Source organism: Rhamphochromis longiceps, linkage group LG1 (genome assembly GCF_057381845.1).
Source record: "Rhamphochromis longiceps isolate RC_006_pf linkage group LG1, R_longiceps_female_GT1.1, whole genome shotgun sequence".
Taxonomy (NCBI): Eukaryota; Metazoa; Chordata; class Actinopteri; order Cichliformes; family Cichlidae; genus Rhamphochromis; species Rhamphochromis longiceps.
The window spans coordinates 35187188-35203595 of NC_140557.1; the positions used below are offsets into that span (position 1 = coordinate 35187188).

The 16408-nt window shown below is 41.7% G+C and overlaps 2 protein-coding genes across 3 annotated transcripts; both read left to right on the forward strand.

The window, feature by feature from the left end:
- Positions 1-1940: 1940 nt before the first annotated feature.
- On the forward strand, positions 1941-8759 carry e2f8 (E2F transcription factor 8). 2 transcript variants are annotated; one of them, XM_085407866.1, is made up of 13 exons: positions 1942-2243; positions 3371-3640; positions 3735-3888; positions 4118-4435; positions 4575-4736; positions 5423-5560; positions 5651-5857; positions 5986-6070; positions 6287-6788; positions 6907-7173; positions 7267-7396; positions 7560-7906; positions 8204-8759. In XM_085407866.1, the coding sequence occupies exons 2-13, from the start codon at positions 3470-3472 to the stop codon at positions 8369-8371; spliced, it is 2649 nt and encodes an 882-aa protein (XP_085263992.1). In that variant the 5' UTR covers positions 1942-2243; positions 3371-3469; the 3' UTR covers positions 8372-8759. The 2 variants fall into 2 exon arrangements, with proteins under 2 accessions (XP_085263985.1, XP_085263992.1); XM_085407859.1 differs by having other exon boundaries at positions 1941-2243; positions 6907-7396.
- A 1542-nt stretch (positions 8760-10301) lies between these two features.
- csrp3 (cysteine and glycine-rich protein 3 (cardiac LIM protein)) lies at positions 10302-16196 on the forward strand. Its single transcript, XM_085407874.1, has 6 exons — positions 10302-10452; positions 13094-13205; positions 13848-14019; positions 14176-14305; positions 15366-15459; positions 15663-16196. The coding sequence occupies exons 2-6, from the start codon at positions 13094-13096 to the stop codon at positions 15734-15736; spliced, it is 582 nt and encodes a 193-aa protein (XP_085264000.1). The 5' UTR covers positions 10302-10452; the 3' UTR covers positions 15737-16196.
- The last annotated feature ends 212 nt before the right edge of the window (positions 16197-16408 follow it).

The following is a 16408-nucleotide window of genomic DNA, read 5'->3' on the forward strand; positions in this document are numbered from 1 at the left end:
TTTGTTTTATTTATTATATTTTTTATTTTATTTTAGATCATAAGTATCTAGGCCAGTAGTTATTGTGATCTATACAGTGTTGATCCCACATTGATATCAGTAAGTTATATTATCAGATAAGTTGTGTGTTTTGTTTATTATTTTAATGGTATGGCTTGGGGTTTAATTACCAGTATAGTCTATGAAAGACTGCCAGTTAACATCAGAGGCTGTTACTGGAACCATGTCCCACCACTCGGCGACATTGTTTTAGTTTGTGTTTGTCAGTGCTGGTGGTGAAACCTGGTTGGCTTGTACCTCATCTCTGCCCCAAGCCTTTAACTGAAAATTTCTCATGGTGAGCATTGGATAAGGACTATAATATATTTGTTTTGACTCTAAATGTGGCTAAAAAGGAGACCTTTCATATACTAGATGGTGATATGACCTTTAAAAGTATACCCAAAATGCACTCTGTGAAATTTTCGCTATCATCATAATTATTAATCTGGGGGAGTTCCTACTGTTAAAACGATGACAAATCCCATGCAGATGCATGGTGCTGAACAATGGTGACAGAAAACATCATGCTGACCAGAAATTATATTTAGGCTTTAGACTGTGACTATGTTAATGGGTGTCAAATTGATTTGGTTGTTGTCATTTCAATTCAAATCAATTCAGTTTTATTTATATAGCGCTAAATCACAACAACAGTCATCTTAAGATGTTTTCTACTGTAAGATAAAGACTAAACAGCAGAGTTAACAGAGTTTAAATTAGTTTTGAGCCCTTAAATGTTCTCCTATGCCTCACCTGTATCCTTCAACACAACCTGAACTCTCTTAGGCAAGCGTTCCTGAAATGTCCTTAAGCAGTTTTCGGTAATAGTGCTCCAGTTTTGTTGAAGGACATTCAAAGCTCTTCTTTGTGCTACCAGTCTGTTTGGGATCACTGACATTCTGACTCATTCACTTGGATACTTTCCAGATTTTAGGATTATTGTGTAGTGAATCAAAATCTGAATGCAATTTTCTGTGTTCATAATAAAAGGATAAGCGGAAGCGAATAGATGGATGGTGTTCATGTCATCAGTTTTGACAAGATCCCAACACCACTGGCTGAAATGCAACCCTAAACCATGAAAGAGCCTCCACTATGTTTTACAGATGGCTGTGGACACCCACTTTTGTAACTCTAAAAGTCGTCACTGATAGTCTGTCCAGTTCTTGTGTAATTTGGCATACCTCAGCCTTTTTTTTTTCTTGTTTCATTATTTCTCTTGACTTATTGACAGAAACCTTTACAGTGAGAACATTTCTGAGTCTTGGGTCTCAGTCACTGATTTTTATTCCTTTTTCTACAGGACATGACTCTCAGATACTGCTTATCTGCTCTAGATGCGGTTTTAAGCCTGACACTTCTTCTTTTGCTCTCCACTTGTCAAGTTTTCTAAGATTTTTGAAGGACAAACTTCCCGCCATGTTGAGATAAGCCAAGTTTGGGACTAACACCTCTTTGGAAGTCACTGTGGGCGTAAAAATACTATTTTATTCCTGTTATACATTTGGCTCTTTTTTTTTCGTAGATACACAAAAGAAATTAGAACAAATGATGTGTTTACTTGGCTGCTACTAGTAGCAAAGTGCATTTAAAACTGGTTCTTTGCTAAGTTTTCTGCTTTGTGTAGACACAACACTGGGTCACCCCCTGAGTTAAGTGAATTTTTTATCCTTGAGTAGATCATTATTGAGTACCCCAAAAAACAGAAAAACACGTTCCCCTGAGAATGATTGCATACAAAACCTGGACTGAAAATGAAGGAAATGTTTGTATTTTAACTTCCTTTTAAAATGGAACTTCCTGCTCGGAAGGTGAAAGGTTACGTGACGCTACAGATGATTTGGGCCCGCCTTTCTCCCCGCCAAGAGGTATGGGGCGGGTGTGACGTGAGCGCGCATACTCGTACTGGGCGGGCCAAATGTTGCCGGTCACCGACACAACTGGGCAAACTTTTCATAACTGTAGTAACGTTGACCAAAAGGCCACTGCTTACTGGCAGAGGAAGAGAGAAAGCTGAGGCGCGCAAACTTTGCAGTAATTTTGTATGATTTTTGACGTTTCTATCGCCTCTGTGCACGCGGAGAAGCGCAGTCCCATAATAAAGTCCTTATTGGCGCTCGGACCAGACTGCCTGGACTCCATAACATACTACTGCGAAGATGTCAAGTTTCCTTTGAGAGAGACACATTTCGTGGATTTAGGTGAGTCTGTTTATGTACTTCTCTAAGGTTTGGGAGCTTTATTAAAGCACACACGAGATCTAGACGGCTGGAAAGTAAATGTTGGTGGATTTTTTTTCCACTGGCACTGTACGTAGATGTGTTGATTTGCTAACAACTTATAGCCTAAACTTTGGTCCTTATTGTTTCTTGAAAGCCAGTTGGGCTTGGTTGAAATGTTTCTTGTTTATCCGGTTTTACTGTTTCTTATCGGACGGTGGGCACTCGTAGCTGGCGTACGTGACGCCCACCCTTAACCGTAGGACGTTTTTCCACCGGAAAGCAGACTCGGCATAAAAATAAAGTATCGTTCCTCATGGTGGAACTTAGTAATTATTAACTGTTTGCCAAAAACGTGTTAAAGGTTAAAGCGAGCCGTCACTGTTGCTTTAGGCACGTTCCGCGCCAAGGATTTCAAAAAACTGTTTACCTGCGCGGGACACTATTAACTTCCTCTCCGCTGCCTCGCGCCTCGTTCTCATTGGCTGCTTCTGATAAAAAGGGCGGTACCGCCCTGCCGTTGGGGCTGCGATTCGGTGGAATGTACGTCAGTTACCGCCAATATTAATCATGTTTTGATCAGTTTTAAAAGATTTCTTTGACAAAAATTACCAGGAAGAAAAGTCATGGTGTTTGTTAAACTGACACCGTGAACATTATTAAACTCATAATTGTTTGCACTGCCGGTTCCCCGGCAAATATATTTACCCCCAAAAGAGGTAAGATATTCTCTAAAAATGTATATATACATAAGTAAGATTTATAAATATAATAACGAAGAAATCTGGTTTGCAGGTTTAATTTTTTATGGCTATTTAAGTGAATTGCCTTTGTATATGATTTTTCTTAAAGTATTTGATTGTTTTGAACTATACCGTTAACATAGGTAACGTAATACCTAGATAACTATAGCTCATATGATCCTTATTGAACTGTTATGCTAACTTGGAAACTGACCCAGAAGTCTCATTCAAAGCTCAATAAGTACAGCATAATATGGCCACGTTTAGATAAAATTTATTCGTATTTTTTTATTCTTACATTTCAGTATTAACCAGAGAAGAAATATGAGGCTTGCATCTTAATATGTCTTCTCCTTTTCTCACCAGGATGGTGGTTTTGTTGCACCCCAGGTATTGGTAAAAACAACAAAAACGCCAAAGACATTAACTGGTTCGTGTGGTGTCTTAGTGGACAACCAGATCACGATGGGTCCCCTCACCACACCTAAAAAAGGGAGGGAAGTTGGTTCAGTTGATCCCTGGACACCGACCTCCAACCTCAAAATGCTCATCAGCGCTGCTAGTCCTGAGATCAGAAACCGAGAAAAGGAGCTCTGTATGGACAACGATGGGCGGGATAGTCTTGAATCTACACAGGTACAAATAAAATACTAGAGCTGATGTCACAGGCATCTTCTGGTATGTTGAGATGGTAAAAAAGCTGTTCTTGTCTGTTGTCTTTTTTTTACAGGAGCCTGAAAATGGAGAAGAGTCAGAGAAAATGATTAGCAGAAAAGAGAAGAGTCTGGGGCTTCTGTGTCACAAGTTCCTTGCACGTTATCCAGATTACCCAAACCCAGCCCTCAACAATGACATCTGCCTGGATGATGTGGCCACTGAGCTCAGTATGTCTATTAAGCTCATAGATTGTAGCTAATGATTGCTTAACTTACTTTGTTTAGCAATAGCTCTTATGATACATCATATCTGAGTTGACTTGTTCTGCTTTAGGCAAAAAAACACACACAAAAACACCATGATCGTAACTTATTCTGGTTTGTTTCATTTTCTCCTCCAATGAGTTACTTTTACCTAATGAGTTAAGAAATTTTATTTTTTCTCCTACGCTCACAGATGTGGAGCGCCGACGCATTTATGACATCATGAACGTGCTGGAGAGTCTTCACATGGTGAGCCGCTCTGCAAAGAACCGCTACACCTGGCACGGCCGAACCAAATTGGCTGAGACTCTGGCCATTCTGAAGCAGGTGGGCGAGGAACACCGGTACAGCCAGCAGATGCAGCAGATCCGCCAGCGCCTTGTGGAAAAGGAGTTTGACTTTGACGGGGAGGAGAAGGAGAACGAGGTGGCGGTGGTGGACTTGGAGAACGGAGAACACGGACAGAAAGAGCTCTTCTTTGTGGAGCTGCCAGGAGTGGAGTTCAAAGCAGGTGGAGAAGATTTTGTTTTTATATAAACAATAAAATTGTCGTTTTGAATTTTGTGAGATGATACACAAATACTAATACAAAATGAAACAGTTAGGTTCAAACACAAACCTTTGTGTTTATTGTCCTATGTCTTGTCCAGCCTCTGTCAACAGTAGGAAAGACAAATCTCTGCGTGTGATGAGCCAAAAGTTTGTCATGCTCTTTCTGGTGTCTAATCCTCGTGTGGTCAGTCTGGACGTGGCTGCAAAGATCCTGATTGGAGAGGACCAAGCAGCAGACCAAGACAAGAACAAGTTCAAGAGTGAGTACAGAGCCTCATCCAAATAAGGTGTAGTGTAAGGATGTCAAACTCATTTTACTTTGTGGGGCATGTACAGCTCACTTTAATCCTAGGTGGGCCAGACCGGTGAAACTTGTTTTTCTGATGGTGTGAAAACATTTATTGACACACATTTCTGAGATGTTTTGAGATGTCCTTTAATTATATGACAAAAACAAAAATAATTGGCAAAATTTCTTCTTCTTTTTTTTGTTTGTTTGTTTTGTTTAATGTGAACACAAATTTCTACAGTAGATTTTGAAAATAATAATAACTTTCTGTCATTTAACGGTGTATTATTACTTATTTACTTGGTGTAGTATGAATTCTGATAGGGAGTTCTTTTGTCAGTAGAGCGAGATAAGAGAGAATGAAAAGCTGTAAAATGTATGACTTAAAAGTCTAAAATGTAAAAGTCGAAAGTGTTACAAACATCTCCAGTTGGGCAAGATTGGAGTCTTGGGCGGGTCCTTATGTTTGACACCCCTGGTATAAGGTTAATCGAGACTGCGTCGTGGCATACATGTGAACAATGCATGAACTCTATGACAGTTATGATTGAGGTGGGGGTAAAGGCATCTTATGAAGTTTTAAATGTTGATTATGTGTATTTCCTGTTTTGTGTCTTCACTAGTCGATATTAACGCTGTTTGGTTGTGTGTTTGCAGCCAAAGTGCGGCGGCTGTACGACATAGCTAATGTGCTACGAAGCCTGAAGCTCATTGAGAAAGTTCACGTGGCAGAAGAAAGGGGGAGGAAACCGGCGTTCGAATGGGTCGGCCTTGATGATTTCCCACAAGTCATAGGTATCACCAGAACTCCCTGAAAATTTGGCCCTCAGTTATAAGGTGTAGTCGTAGCGTTTGTGTTTTCTTAGCACTTAACTCTTCCTCTAGACTCGGAGAACACCTCAACCGCATGCCCACCCAAGAAGAAAGGCGTACTTGAACCACGTGCGTCTGCCGACAACTGTGCCAAAAATCTCTTCTCGTCACCGGGGACCAAACGCAGCTTCACTCGCCACCCGTCCCTCATAAAGCTCGCCAAGAGCATTCAGGATGATCGACGCAAGATCAACTCGGCCCCCAGCAGTCCTGTCAAGAGTAAGCAGAAAAGACATTTCTTCATTTAAAAAAAAGTTCCTTCTCCAGCAAATTATTATGAATGATGCAATGAAGCTTCTTAATTTTCTTTTCTTTCTTTTTTTTTAAATTTACTCTTCTGTCTTCAGGTGATTCCTCAGTGAACAGTGACTTCCCAAACAAAATGGCCCAGCTTGCTGCTATTTGTAAGATTGAACTCGACCAGGAGTCAGTGTAAGTTTAGTTCCATTTAGTCTGTCACTCATCCTAAGCTAAATCTTCAGTAATAACTCTGTACGTTTTACCTTATTTGGCTTTTGACCCACAGAGATTGCTTGCACGTGCACAAACTTACCTCATTATATTAAACATTTTGTCATGTTTCAATGTGAGCATCCACTTTTAAAAAGAACATAAAACATTTAAATGATTGTCCTGCTTGTGTTGCAGGACTGGAGATGTAGGCCTAAAGCCTGCTGCTGCAGAGGCAAACACAGGTTACGTGTTACAGCTTCCCACTCCTACTTCAGTGGAACCATCTCGTATACCGTTACAACCTCCAACTCAGGAGCAGGCAGTCAATACTACTGCCAACCCGATCCCACACGCCCTGCTGGCAGCACAGCCATCAGGGTCTGTTGCCTACATCCCCGCGCAGTGTTCGCCCCTGATCCCTGTACTGTTACCTCAGCAGCGAGGGAGCGGGCCCTACGCCGTGTATTTGAACCCTTCTTCGCTCAGGTCAAACCCTCTGGCCAGGCCGCAGCCAACTAGCCTGGCAGTGCGCTCTATGACTTTTGAAGATAAGACTGGGCAGAGCCCAAATGGCCAGTCGGCAGCTAAGAGCCACACAGCTGCCGATGCAAGTCCCTCGGGGGTCAAAAGGCTGCGTTCAGAGTTGGCATCCGAGGGCAGCCCCTCTAAAGCTAAGAGGTCTGACCCCACCTTTAAGGTGAGAAAACTTAAATGTGCCATTTATGTAATAATCTGGTAATAACCAACACAGAACTATGTAACTGTATCACCCCGCACTGTTCATTTCTCAGCGCCTGTCTTTGTTCACCTCCTAGGACACCTCGCCAAAGCTCTGTGAGATCCTGCAGGCCTGCCTAAAGGCCCGTCGTGTCGGTCAGCTCACCAGTCGGCCCTCGCCTCGCGCCCTCCACCTGGACCCAGAGTTTGTCAACACCCCCGGCGGGGCTGTAGCCAATCAGACATTAGAGCAGAGTTTGGAACTCCTACTGGACAGAGAAGAGAAGGTGGCAAATTCTGACAGCGAGGCGGGATTAACACCGGTCAGGGCTGTTCCCCTCACACCCAGACAGCTTCATGCTGAGGTAGAAGTGCTAAAAGAACTTCAAGGATCAGAGGATGATCTGTTAGTAGGTGTTCATTTGTTGATTTTCTTTTGTTCTACTCTACCTATCCAGACTTTAATCCCAGCTGGATACTTGATCCCAATCTCCCAGCAGTCCCTCATCAGCTACAAGGAAGTTCAAAGTTCAGGAGCAGAAAGCAACAAGATCTCACCTCCCAACATCTACCAAACACCAACTGCAGGTAAATATTTTATTAAATGTGCTGCTCGAGCTCTGACTGTACATAGATTTTATACTTAAACTGTCAAGAAAATGTTAGGTCTCCAGTTATCATTGTGTGCAGCACAGTAAAGATTGCATAAACAACATCCAAACAACAGAACTGACTTTTACTCTGTCTACAGGCTCCAGACCTGCCCCAGCCCAGGAGATTACGCCCACCAACCTTCGGCTTCAAAGACCCGCTAACGCAGCCTCTCCACAGGCCACCCAGCAAGCCCACCGCCTCAACAGTCCCAGTCCTGCCATCTTAAACTTCACCCTGCAGAACCTCGGTCTGATCTCCAGCTCCAGCCCAGGAAGTGCATTTGCTACACCTCAGACTCCAGAGCGTGCCAACACCCTGACCAGTCCATTGCCGAGCCCCCTGACTCTGCAGCAGAGGGCCATGGTTTTCATCAAACCTCTGTCCCCTGTGCACATTCAGCAGACTGTATCCCCACATCAAGTGGCCCTGATCGGTGTACAGCAGGTATAAACAAACAGCGTGGGCCTCTAAACCAGACTTAATCTGTTCTGCTTTCAGACTTCATGGCACACATGGATTTACATGCATGTCATCAGTTTTCTTGGCGGTGTTTTTGAGTTAGTTTCAGTTGTCTCACTGATTTAACAGTTTGAGAGAGGTGCTTCTGATTGTCTGATTAGACCTGAAACAAGTGTTTTATTATTGAGGTGATAGGATTTAGTGTTCATATAAGATCAATGAAATGAATATACTAATTTGGTTGAGAAATATTAGTCTAACTAATTATTGTCTGTTTTCTAGCCCCTGATGGCCACCCCTAAAGGGAGCGGGGTCCCCCAGCACAGCTTCTTTCACACACCGGTCTCCCTTTCGCCTCTGGCTGCTGTAGTAAACACTGCCGGACAATCATCCACCAAAACTGTACACATCCCTCAAAGAAAGCTGGACGTTACCACTGATGAGTCCTGAGGGCCCTGAAGGATCTTAGAGTACATATTTGTGTGTGTGGGTGTTGTTTATGTTGTGGGTGGATGGGTGTTTTTTTTTCTCCCCCTTTTTAACCTGTTTAGCATTTACACAGTATTCATTACCTCTGAAAACATTTCACAGCAGCTTCACTGCCTTCATTCTTATGACAGCCAGCTCTAAAAAAGCAGGTTTATCCCGATATTCATCAACACTACCGTCGTGCTCATTGTGATGCTTATGTGGTCTGTTTCACAGGAATAGAATGGCATGGGGAGAAATGTAAGAATAAGATATTTTTTATTTGTTTGTTTTGGGTTTTTTTTGTTTGCTTTGTTTTTCCATTTCTGCTAATATGGATATTTTTATTCCTTTTTTCAGTTTGTCAGTACTAGTAAAATGACATCAGCACTCGAGTAAAATCTAGCAAGATCACTTTTGCACATACGGCATGTACATGTTAACTGTTTTACCCCTTGAATGGAATTGCTGAGAACCTGTGAATATTTGTAAGACATCCTAAGACAAATGAGAAATTGTGAGATTAATTTATAAGAAAATTACACTTGTATCTGATGTCCTGCTAAATTTAAAAATGCTTAATAAATTTTAAATATGTATTTTGTAAAAAAGAAAAGAAAAAAATGCATCCTTTGTCGCCGTCGTCGCCAACTTATGAACAGATCGCATTTTCATTCCCTCTCTAAATCCCTTCATCCCCAGTTGTTTGTGGCAGATGGCTGCCCCACCCTGAGCCTGGTTCTGCTGGAGGTCAAAAGTTTTTCCTTCCCACTGGTGCCAGTGGCACAGGTGGGTCTAAAACTATTTTTAAAACTGGGAAACGGCACTAGCACATTATTTCTGGGTCTTGATCATCTGCTTTCATAGTTTGAAGGATCCACTGCAGATTTCTGACCTTTATCCCAAGATGAAACCTTTATATCGTAATAGGAACGGTCTGTCCTGGGATTATGAGGCCCCTACCCATAAGACACAAGGGGCTCACAGAAGAGTTTAAGTATTAAAATGATTTCAAAGAAATAGTTAGCAGATGTGCAGATTTTGGATAGATACATTAGCTGGCTCTGTATTACTATTGTCAAAAAAACCAGTGAGGGTACTGTCCCCCCATAGGCTTCCAGTACATGGTCTTGATTGCTCAATCTTGAAGCTCTACTCTTTACTCTGCACTTTGTTTTTGTTTTCTTTAATTTGTCACCAGAGCTTCTGAAGTTAAATTTTATTAAACAGAATGCATTAACATAAAAATGTTAAATTAATTAAGCTACTTTACGTGGATCTGTTGTGGACAGATTCATATTGATTTTGTTTACTGGCTATTCTATTCTGTTCAATTTCATATGTCCATTTGCTACTTGTTCATGAGATATTTTTAGGCTCTTATCTCTTGATGGCCTAGCAGCTGACTGGAGACAGTCCTGAAAGCCTTCTCTCTTGAGCTTAAGTATGAAGTATCACTTCAGTAGAATAAGTAAAGAGATCTGACGTGATTCAAACGTCTGTGACAAGCTGTGTTTACTTTCCCTTGTAGGAAGCTTAGGACCAATCTTTAACATTTGTTCTGCAATTCATTTCAATTCAGTTATATTTATATAGCACCAGTTCACAGTAACAGTCACCTCATGGCAATTTATATTGTATGGTGAAGATCCTAAATATTAGAATGAAACGTCCAACAATTGCATGACACCCCACGACCCTACAACTAGATGTGAAGATCACCAGGTCACTACCGCAGCTCAGCCATGTGTTCACCATCAGTGGTGCAACCAATAGTTATATTTAAATACACCGTTCATGCATATAATCCTGTAATGCTTCTCTGCTGGTAGTCAGACTTTCCCGCACTCTGTCTGAGGGCAGAGCAAATATCTGAGTGGCTGATGTTCAGGCCTCTTTCAGCTTGTGATGAAGGGTCAGAGGGCCCTGCTTAGTCACAAGTTATTTTAGGAGGATACTTTCATTGAAGTGTCACCAGTGGACCGTGGTGATGGTGAGACAGTATTTAAACAGCCCAGAAGCACTCATCACCAGTCAGCCACAGAAGCAAGCTTGGAGTCAAGGTAAGGACCTGCTACCTTTTGTATTAAAGCTCCCTTTCAGGGTTTGAGTAGTTACTCCAAGCTAAGTAAAGTACTCGATGATACTTTTACTTACTACTTTAATTTTTCTTGCTAGAACTCTGTTTACATTGACGCATTTATTATACACAACCATACCATGAACGGCTGGCGGCACTTTCACGTGAAATTTAGGATCTGTCTCAGTAATATTCAGTTGTTTTCAGTGTAATTTGAAGGAGAGACAGCTCAGCTTTTGTCTGTCCAATATGACAGTTAAGCCCCTGTTCCTGGAATATCACATACCAATGCTGTGAGGTGATGGGCAGCCTTTGATATTAGTGCAAACTGGGATGTCAGACAGAACGCCAGCGAGGGCAGAGCTGCCATTCCTGAGTAAATGTTAGGATGGATGTTAGAGTTAAAAACTGACACATCGCAGTGAGACAATATCAGAACTGATTTGATTTGAAATCTTCGTAACCCTGACAACGTGTATTCACGTACATGCAGGAATGTACACATAGAGATTACACACACACAACCACCTGAAAACATAGAGATTTTATTTGTTTGTTTAGGTGAGGAGATGATTTTTAACCTTTTTTAAATTCAGTATAGTATCCTCTTTCAAATTTTATAAATGTAAAAATGTAGATAAGGTAGATCCTCTAAAACAGAGATTCCCAAAGTGCTGGGCCCGCTCCTTGGGGAGGAGCAGAGCCCAGAGCCATTACCGAGGAGGGGGCTGGTGGGGGGGCAGTGGCGGTATGAAAAGATAAGAAAAAAAAAAGAAAGCTTGGACCCTGCAAGCATTACGGAGAGCTTTTTGACGGGGCTTCCACACAAACGCAAAGCAGGAGATGAAGCATCGTCAAATATGTTTCCAACTTCATTCTAAAACAAAAACTAGAAAAATGGTGAAGCATGTCTGCCCTTTGGCTTCACCCGCACAAGTGCCAAGGTAGGTCTCCCCTGCAGAATTGGTTTTCCCTGTCGGGAGCACACGCTGGGCTCTCCAAATCACGAACAGTATCCCACATTCTTGATTTTTAGTTCACAAACACTTCTTATAATGACTAACTAATCCTGAAATTTTGGAGATGTTAGCTGTTTATACAGTAAAGTTACAGCGGGATACAAATAATGTCAGGCTGATCTTGCCGTAATTTGTCCCCCCTGTCCAAATCACTGACAAACAGTATGCCACAGTTGTTTATGTTTTTTAACCCATTTTGCACAGAGAGACATTTAAAAAAATGTATTGATAGCGATGTTGAATATTATTACACAGGAGAAAACAACTACAAGTAAAATTACACCATGAGGCCTCTGCTTTTCTAATTGGAGGGAGAGTAACTGCGTGTGTAGTCTATATGTAAGCATGTAAAAACTGAAGATATTAAGATTAGCAGTAACAGTATTTTGTCTCTATCTGCAATTCATCTCATGTAAACCATAACATGGCGCACAGTCTGACGTAGGAAAAGGCACATACCTTTCACATTGCGTGACAAACTGTATTCCTCGTCCACACAAAACGCAAAAACAGAGTTTTTAAAAAATCTCAGTTTTCGGTGATTCGAAGTGCCGTTTACGTGTGGACGAAAGGCTCAAACGCATAGAAACAGCTGCGTTTTCAAAGGTGTAGGTTCACAAAGTTAGTAGTTTATTACTACTAATTTACTAGTAGTAAATGACTACCTGTAATTTATTGCAGTTTACTTTTTTGTTCAATCGTTTACTAAATGTTTGAGGTGTGAAATAAACCGCAATGGAGTTTGAAAACAAAATATGGGTGTGTGTGTTAGGTGGTGGGGGGTGCGAAGATTTTTCTTGGAAACAAAGGGGGGCCTAGCAAAAAAGTTTGGGAACCACTGTCATAGGAGGTCATCTGACTGTTGATGTTTTCTCTGTATTATTGTAGGGTCATTACCTAACAATATAAAAAAGAGGTGACTATTGTTGTGATTTGGTGCTACATAAATAAAACTGAATTGAATTGGATTTTTAATATGATTACATACATGTACAGAATACTGGAAATCAAGTCAGTCCTTACATTAACACTGATTTAATTGCACGATGTTTTACTTGTCTATGAGTAAGCACATGCCAACAACAGTGGGAAGGAAAAATTCCCTTTTAACAAGAAAGCTCCAACAAAACATGGCATACCAAAGGGCAGCTATCTGCTGAGAGCAGTTGGGGTTGAAGGAAGTAAGACAGAAAAAAAACTCCTTGAGGGGACTGTTGTTTTGATTTGGGGCTGTATAAATAAAATAATTGTATAAATAAAATAATTGAATTCAACTGAATTGAAAAAAGAAGACCAACCTTAGGCGAGTGGTGTATAAAAACATAGTGAGTGTAAAGAGTGAGGGAAGAAGAAATGCTCAGTGCATTATAGGAAACCCTCTGCAGCCTAGGCCTAATGCAGAGTAGGATTCAGGGTCACCTGATCCAGGCTAACTTTATCAAAAAGGGAGGTTTTAAGCAGAGTCTTAAAAGTAGAGAGGGTGTTTCAAATCCAAATTGGGAATTGAAATCATATTTACATTTCAGTTCTAGCCTGGAAAACAAGACAACAGATCAATAGATTGTTTGAACTCCTTTATTTATTTATTTTGATTTACTCTTGAAGATGCCAAACTGGGGAGGAGGAGCCAAATGTGCAGCCTGTGAGAAGACAGTGTACCATGCAGAGGAGATCCAGTGTAATGCAAGGAGCTTCCACAAGACTTGCTTCATCTGCAGTAAGCAGACCCGCACTGCCCCAACAGAGGGTGTCATGGTGGATCTGGAGAATCATGCAGATATGTGATAGAAGTAATTTACACGTAAAACCCCCCCAGCTATTTTCCTCCTTCCATTCACCTTTGTGTATCCCATCTGGGCCTGCATCATTACTCAGCAGTCCCTCTGTATTTTTCTGTGTTTAATGACCTGCCTGCAAAGCTTCTTTGATTCTTCCACCCTGCTTCTGTTTGGCTTGCTTGCTGATTTCATACAGCCACAAGTGCTTAACTGGATCACTCAGTGACAGTTTACTTTCCCAGTTTACTGTCCCCTACACCAAAACATACACTCTCCAGCTGGTCAGTAGCCTGTGTGACTGCTAGATTGTTCCACTGGGAGCTCAGAAAGGCCTCTGTGAAAAGCTCACCCATCTTCTGAGTCTTCATCTTTTCTCGAACTTTCACCTCATGATCCCCTCTCTTTCTACAAATAGAAATACAAGACATCAGACTATGTGTAATGTTACTGGTGACTGATAACACTAGCTAGGTGGGTGCTTTATTTAACCTCCATTATACCACCATGACATTCTACTGAAAACATCTCACACAGTCTCATGGTCAGCATGGTACTAAATGTGTGTGTTTCCTTCACACAAGTGAGCTGCAGAAAGGGGCTGGACAGTACAACAGTTGCAGCGCATGAGTCTGAGATTTACTGCAAGTCCTGTTATGGCAAAAAGTACGGGCCGAAAGGATATGGGTATGGGCAAGGAGCTGGCGCTCTGAGCTCTGATCCTCCTGGACAGGATGCAGGCCCTCAGCCTCATGAGTAAGTGTTCATGACAGATAAAGACAGAGCACCTTATAACCTTAACCTTAACCATGACCGAAACAGTGGTGCAGAGGCAAATAACCTTAAAGAGAAAAATTGCTTTAAAAAATCTACTTTGACCAAAGATGACATCACACAGCGTTTCTTTTCTAGCTCCAAACCTCGACCAGCCTCCTCAAAATCCACCGCCAATAAATTGTCCCAGAAGTTTGGAAGTTCAGATCGCTGCCCTCGATGCTCCAAAGCAGTCTATGCAGCAGAGAAGGTGATGGGAGCAGGGAAGGTGAGGACCATCCTGTTATTCTTTGTGTGCATCTAAAGTATGACTTAAATTCAAAGTTACTTGCTGTTGCCCAATCAGACAAACAATTTAAATTCACATCTTGTATCTCTTCTAGATGTATGTTTTTATTGCTGATTATTGGGTACACCAAAAATCAAAGACAATACCAAAAAAAAACCCCCAACCCAATCAGTTTGGACTCTTTAGGCCACTTAACGATGAAATCAAGGCTTAGCGCCTGATGTAAGTGTGCCACATGTTCCTTATGGGTCCACCAGCTGGCCAGGAATTCCTTCCCCAGAGCGGAGTCCACGCCAGCCTCATCTCAGGCAGACGAGGAGCATCCTCCTATCCCCCTCTTGTCCCTTCACTGGGCCCATCACATCCCAGCCCAGCTTGCATTCTGCATCGGAGTCCCTCATGCGATGCCACCACAGCTCCCCTCACGTCCGCGTCCTGTAAATAAATAAATAGGGGCCAGAGCAATCATCCCGGAAGAGGCCCTGGCTTATAACTATGGCGGCCCTTTCCCAAAACGGCTGTGCCCGTCATACGACAGTGGGGAGAGTGTTACTCACATATGCAGGCAGAGGTACACATCTGCCCGGCGGTCGATTACACGCAGCGCCTCCCACTGTTGCACTTCTCGCAACAGTCTCCCACTGTCTCCCAACTCTTTTTCACCTGGCCTTCTTGCATTCCTCTTCATGTCTGGGGCTTCTCTCCTCCAGTGCTCAGCTAGCCTGCCTTAGGTCTTTACACAGCTGATAGGCCACCTCTGGACATACCCATACCTCAGCAGGTGATCCCTATCAGCTAATTGTCCCATGCTCAGCCAATCCACAGTGGATTAAAACAATGTCAAATAAAACACCAAAAACCATGCAATACAAACAGAAGAATAAAATCATGCAATAAAAACTAAACTCGCAAATAAACTAAAAAAAATCGAAATGAAACCAATATAAAAGATAAATATAAAGTTCCACTGTGTGACAATATCATGTAAGGAACTTTGTAGCACTTTGTTATTAATAATCACAAATATGTGCGTCTTTAGCCTTGGCATAAAACCTGCTTCCGCTGCGTTCTGTGTGGTAAAAGCCTCGAGTCGACCACAGTGACAGATAAGGATGGAGAGCTGTACTGCAAAGGTACACATACACACACACAAACACACACACATTGTAAAGATGGTTCTTGTTTATCTTCATTGCACTTTAAAACCAGAACATTTAATATTTAACCAGAACTACAGGAAAAAAACCAAAGCAGCACACAGTACACACAGGTCATATTTGAAAACTACCTCTAAATGTTGATTATTGACTCAGTCAATTCTCGTTTTTCTCTGCAGTTTGTTATGCCAAAAACTTTGGCCCCAAAGGATTTGGACTGGGCAACGCTGCAATGCTGGAGGAACGACAGTAAAAACATGCTTTTAATAAGCCTCCCACTCATCGTGCGGCAGCTGTCTCAAGGAGACCTTTGCACTGCTGTAAATTCAAAGTTATTTTTAAAAGTGGCTAAATTGTTCTTGTGATGGTTCAATGCAGAATAAAAGCATTTTATTACTTTAAAATTGGTTTTAATGCAGTTTATTAAAAACATCTTGAAAGACTAAGAGCAGAGCATAAGAACAAGAGCTCAACAGCTTTCTGTTGTCTTTGTTACATATTATAGTTTTGATGATAACAAACGTGCCTGAATGTATTTTGTCCCCTGTTATTGTTGTGGTGCAAAGACTTTTCTTGCTAAACTGAATTACTACATGTTATTTGCAATCATAATTCTGTGCGCCCCCTTAATAGGAATATCAAATCAGCAAGCGATAAACAAATACAATGAGTTAATATTTCCAGAAAAATTATGTGTTGGCAGCCAAGCAGAGCGACACTGGATGACTCGTTGAACCAACATCACAGTGGCTATCTCGTATTATTGAATTAACGGAGCTGACGACACACAGAAAAAAAATTCATCAGATAAAAGTGTCTCCATATCATGGCTTACATTAAATTTTAACAGAGTTACCTGTAACCTTGTTTTTTTGCCAGTCCTGTTTGGTTCTGTAGCAGTCAGAATTATTGTCGGAAGGCCAAG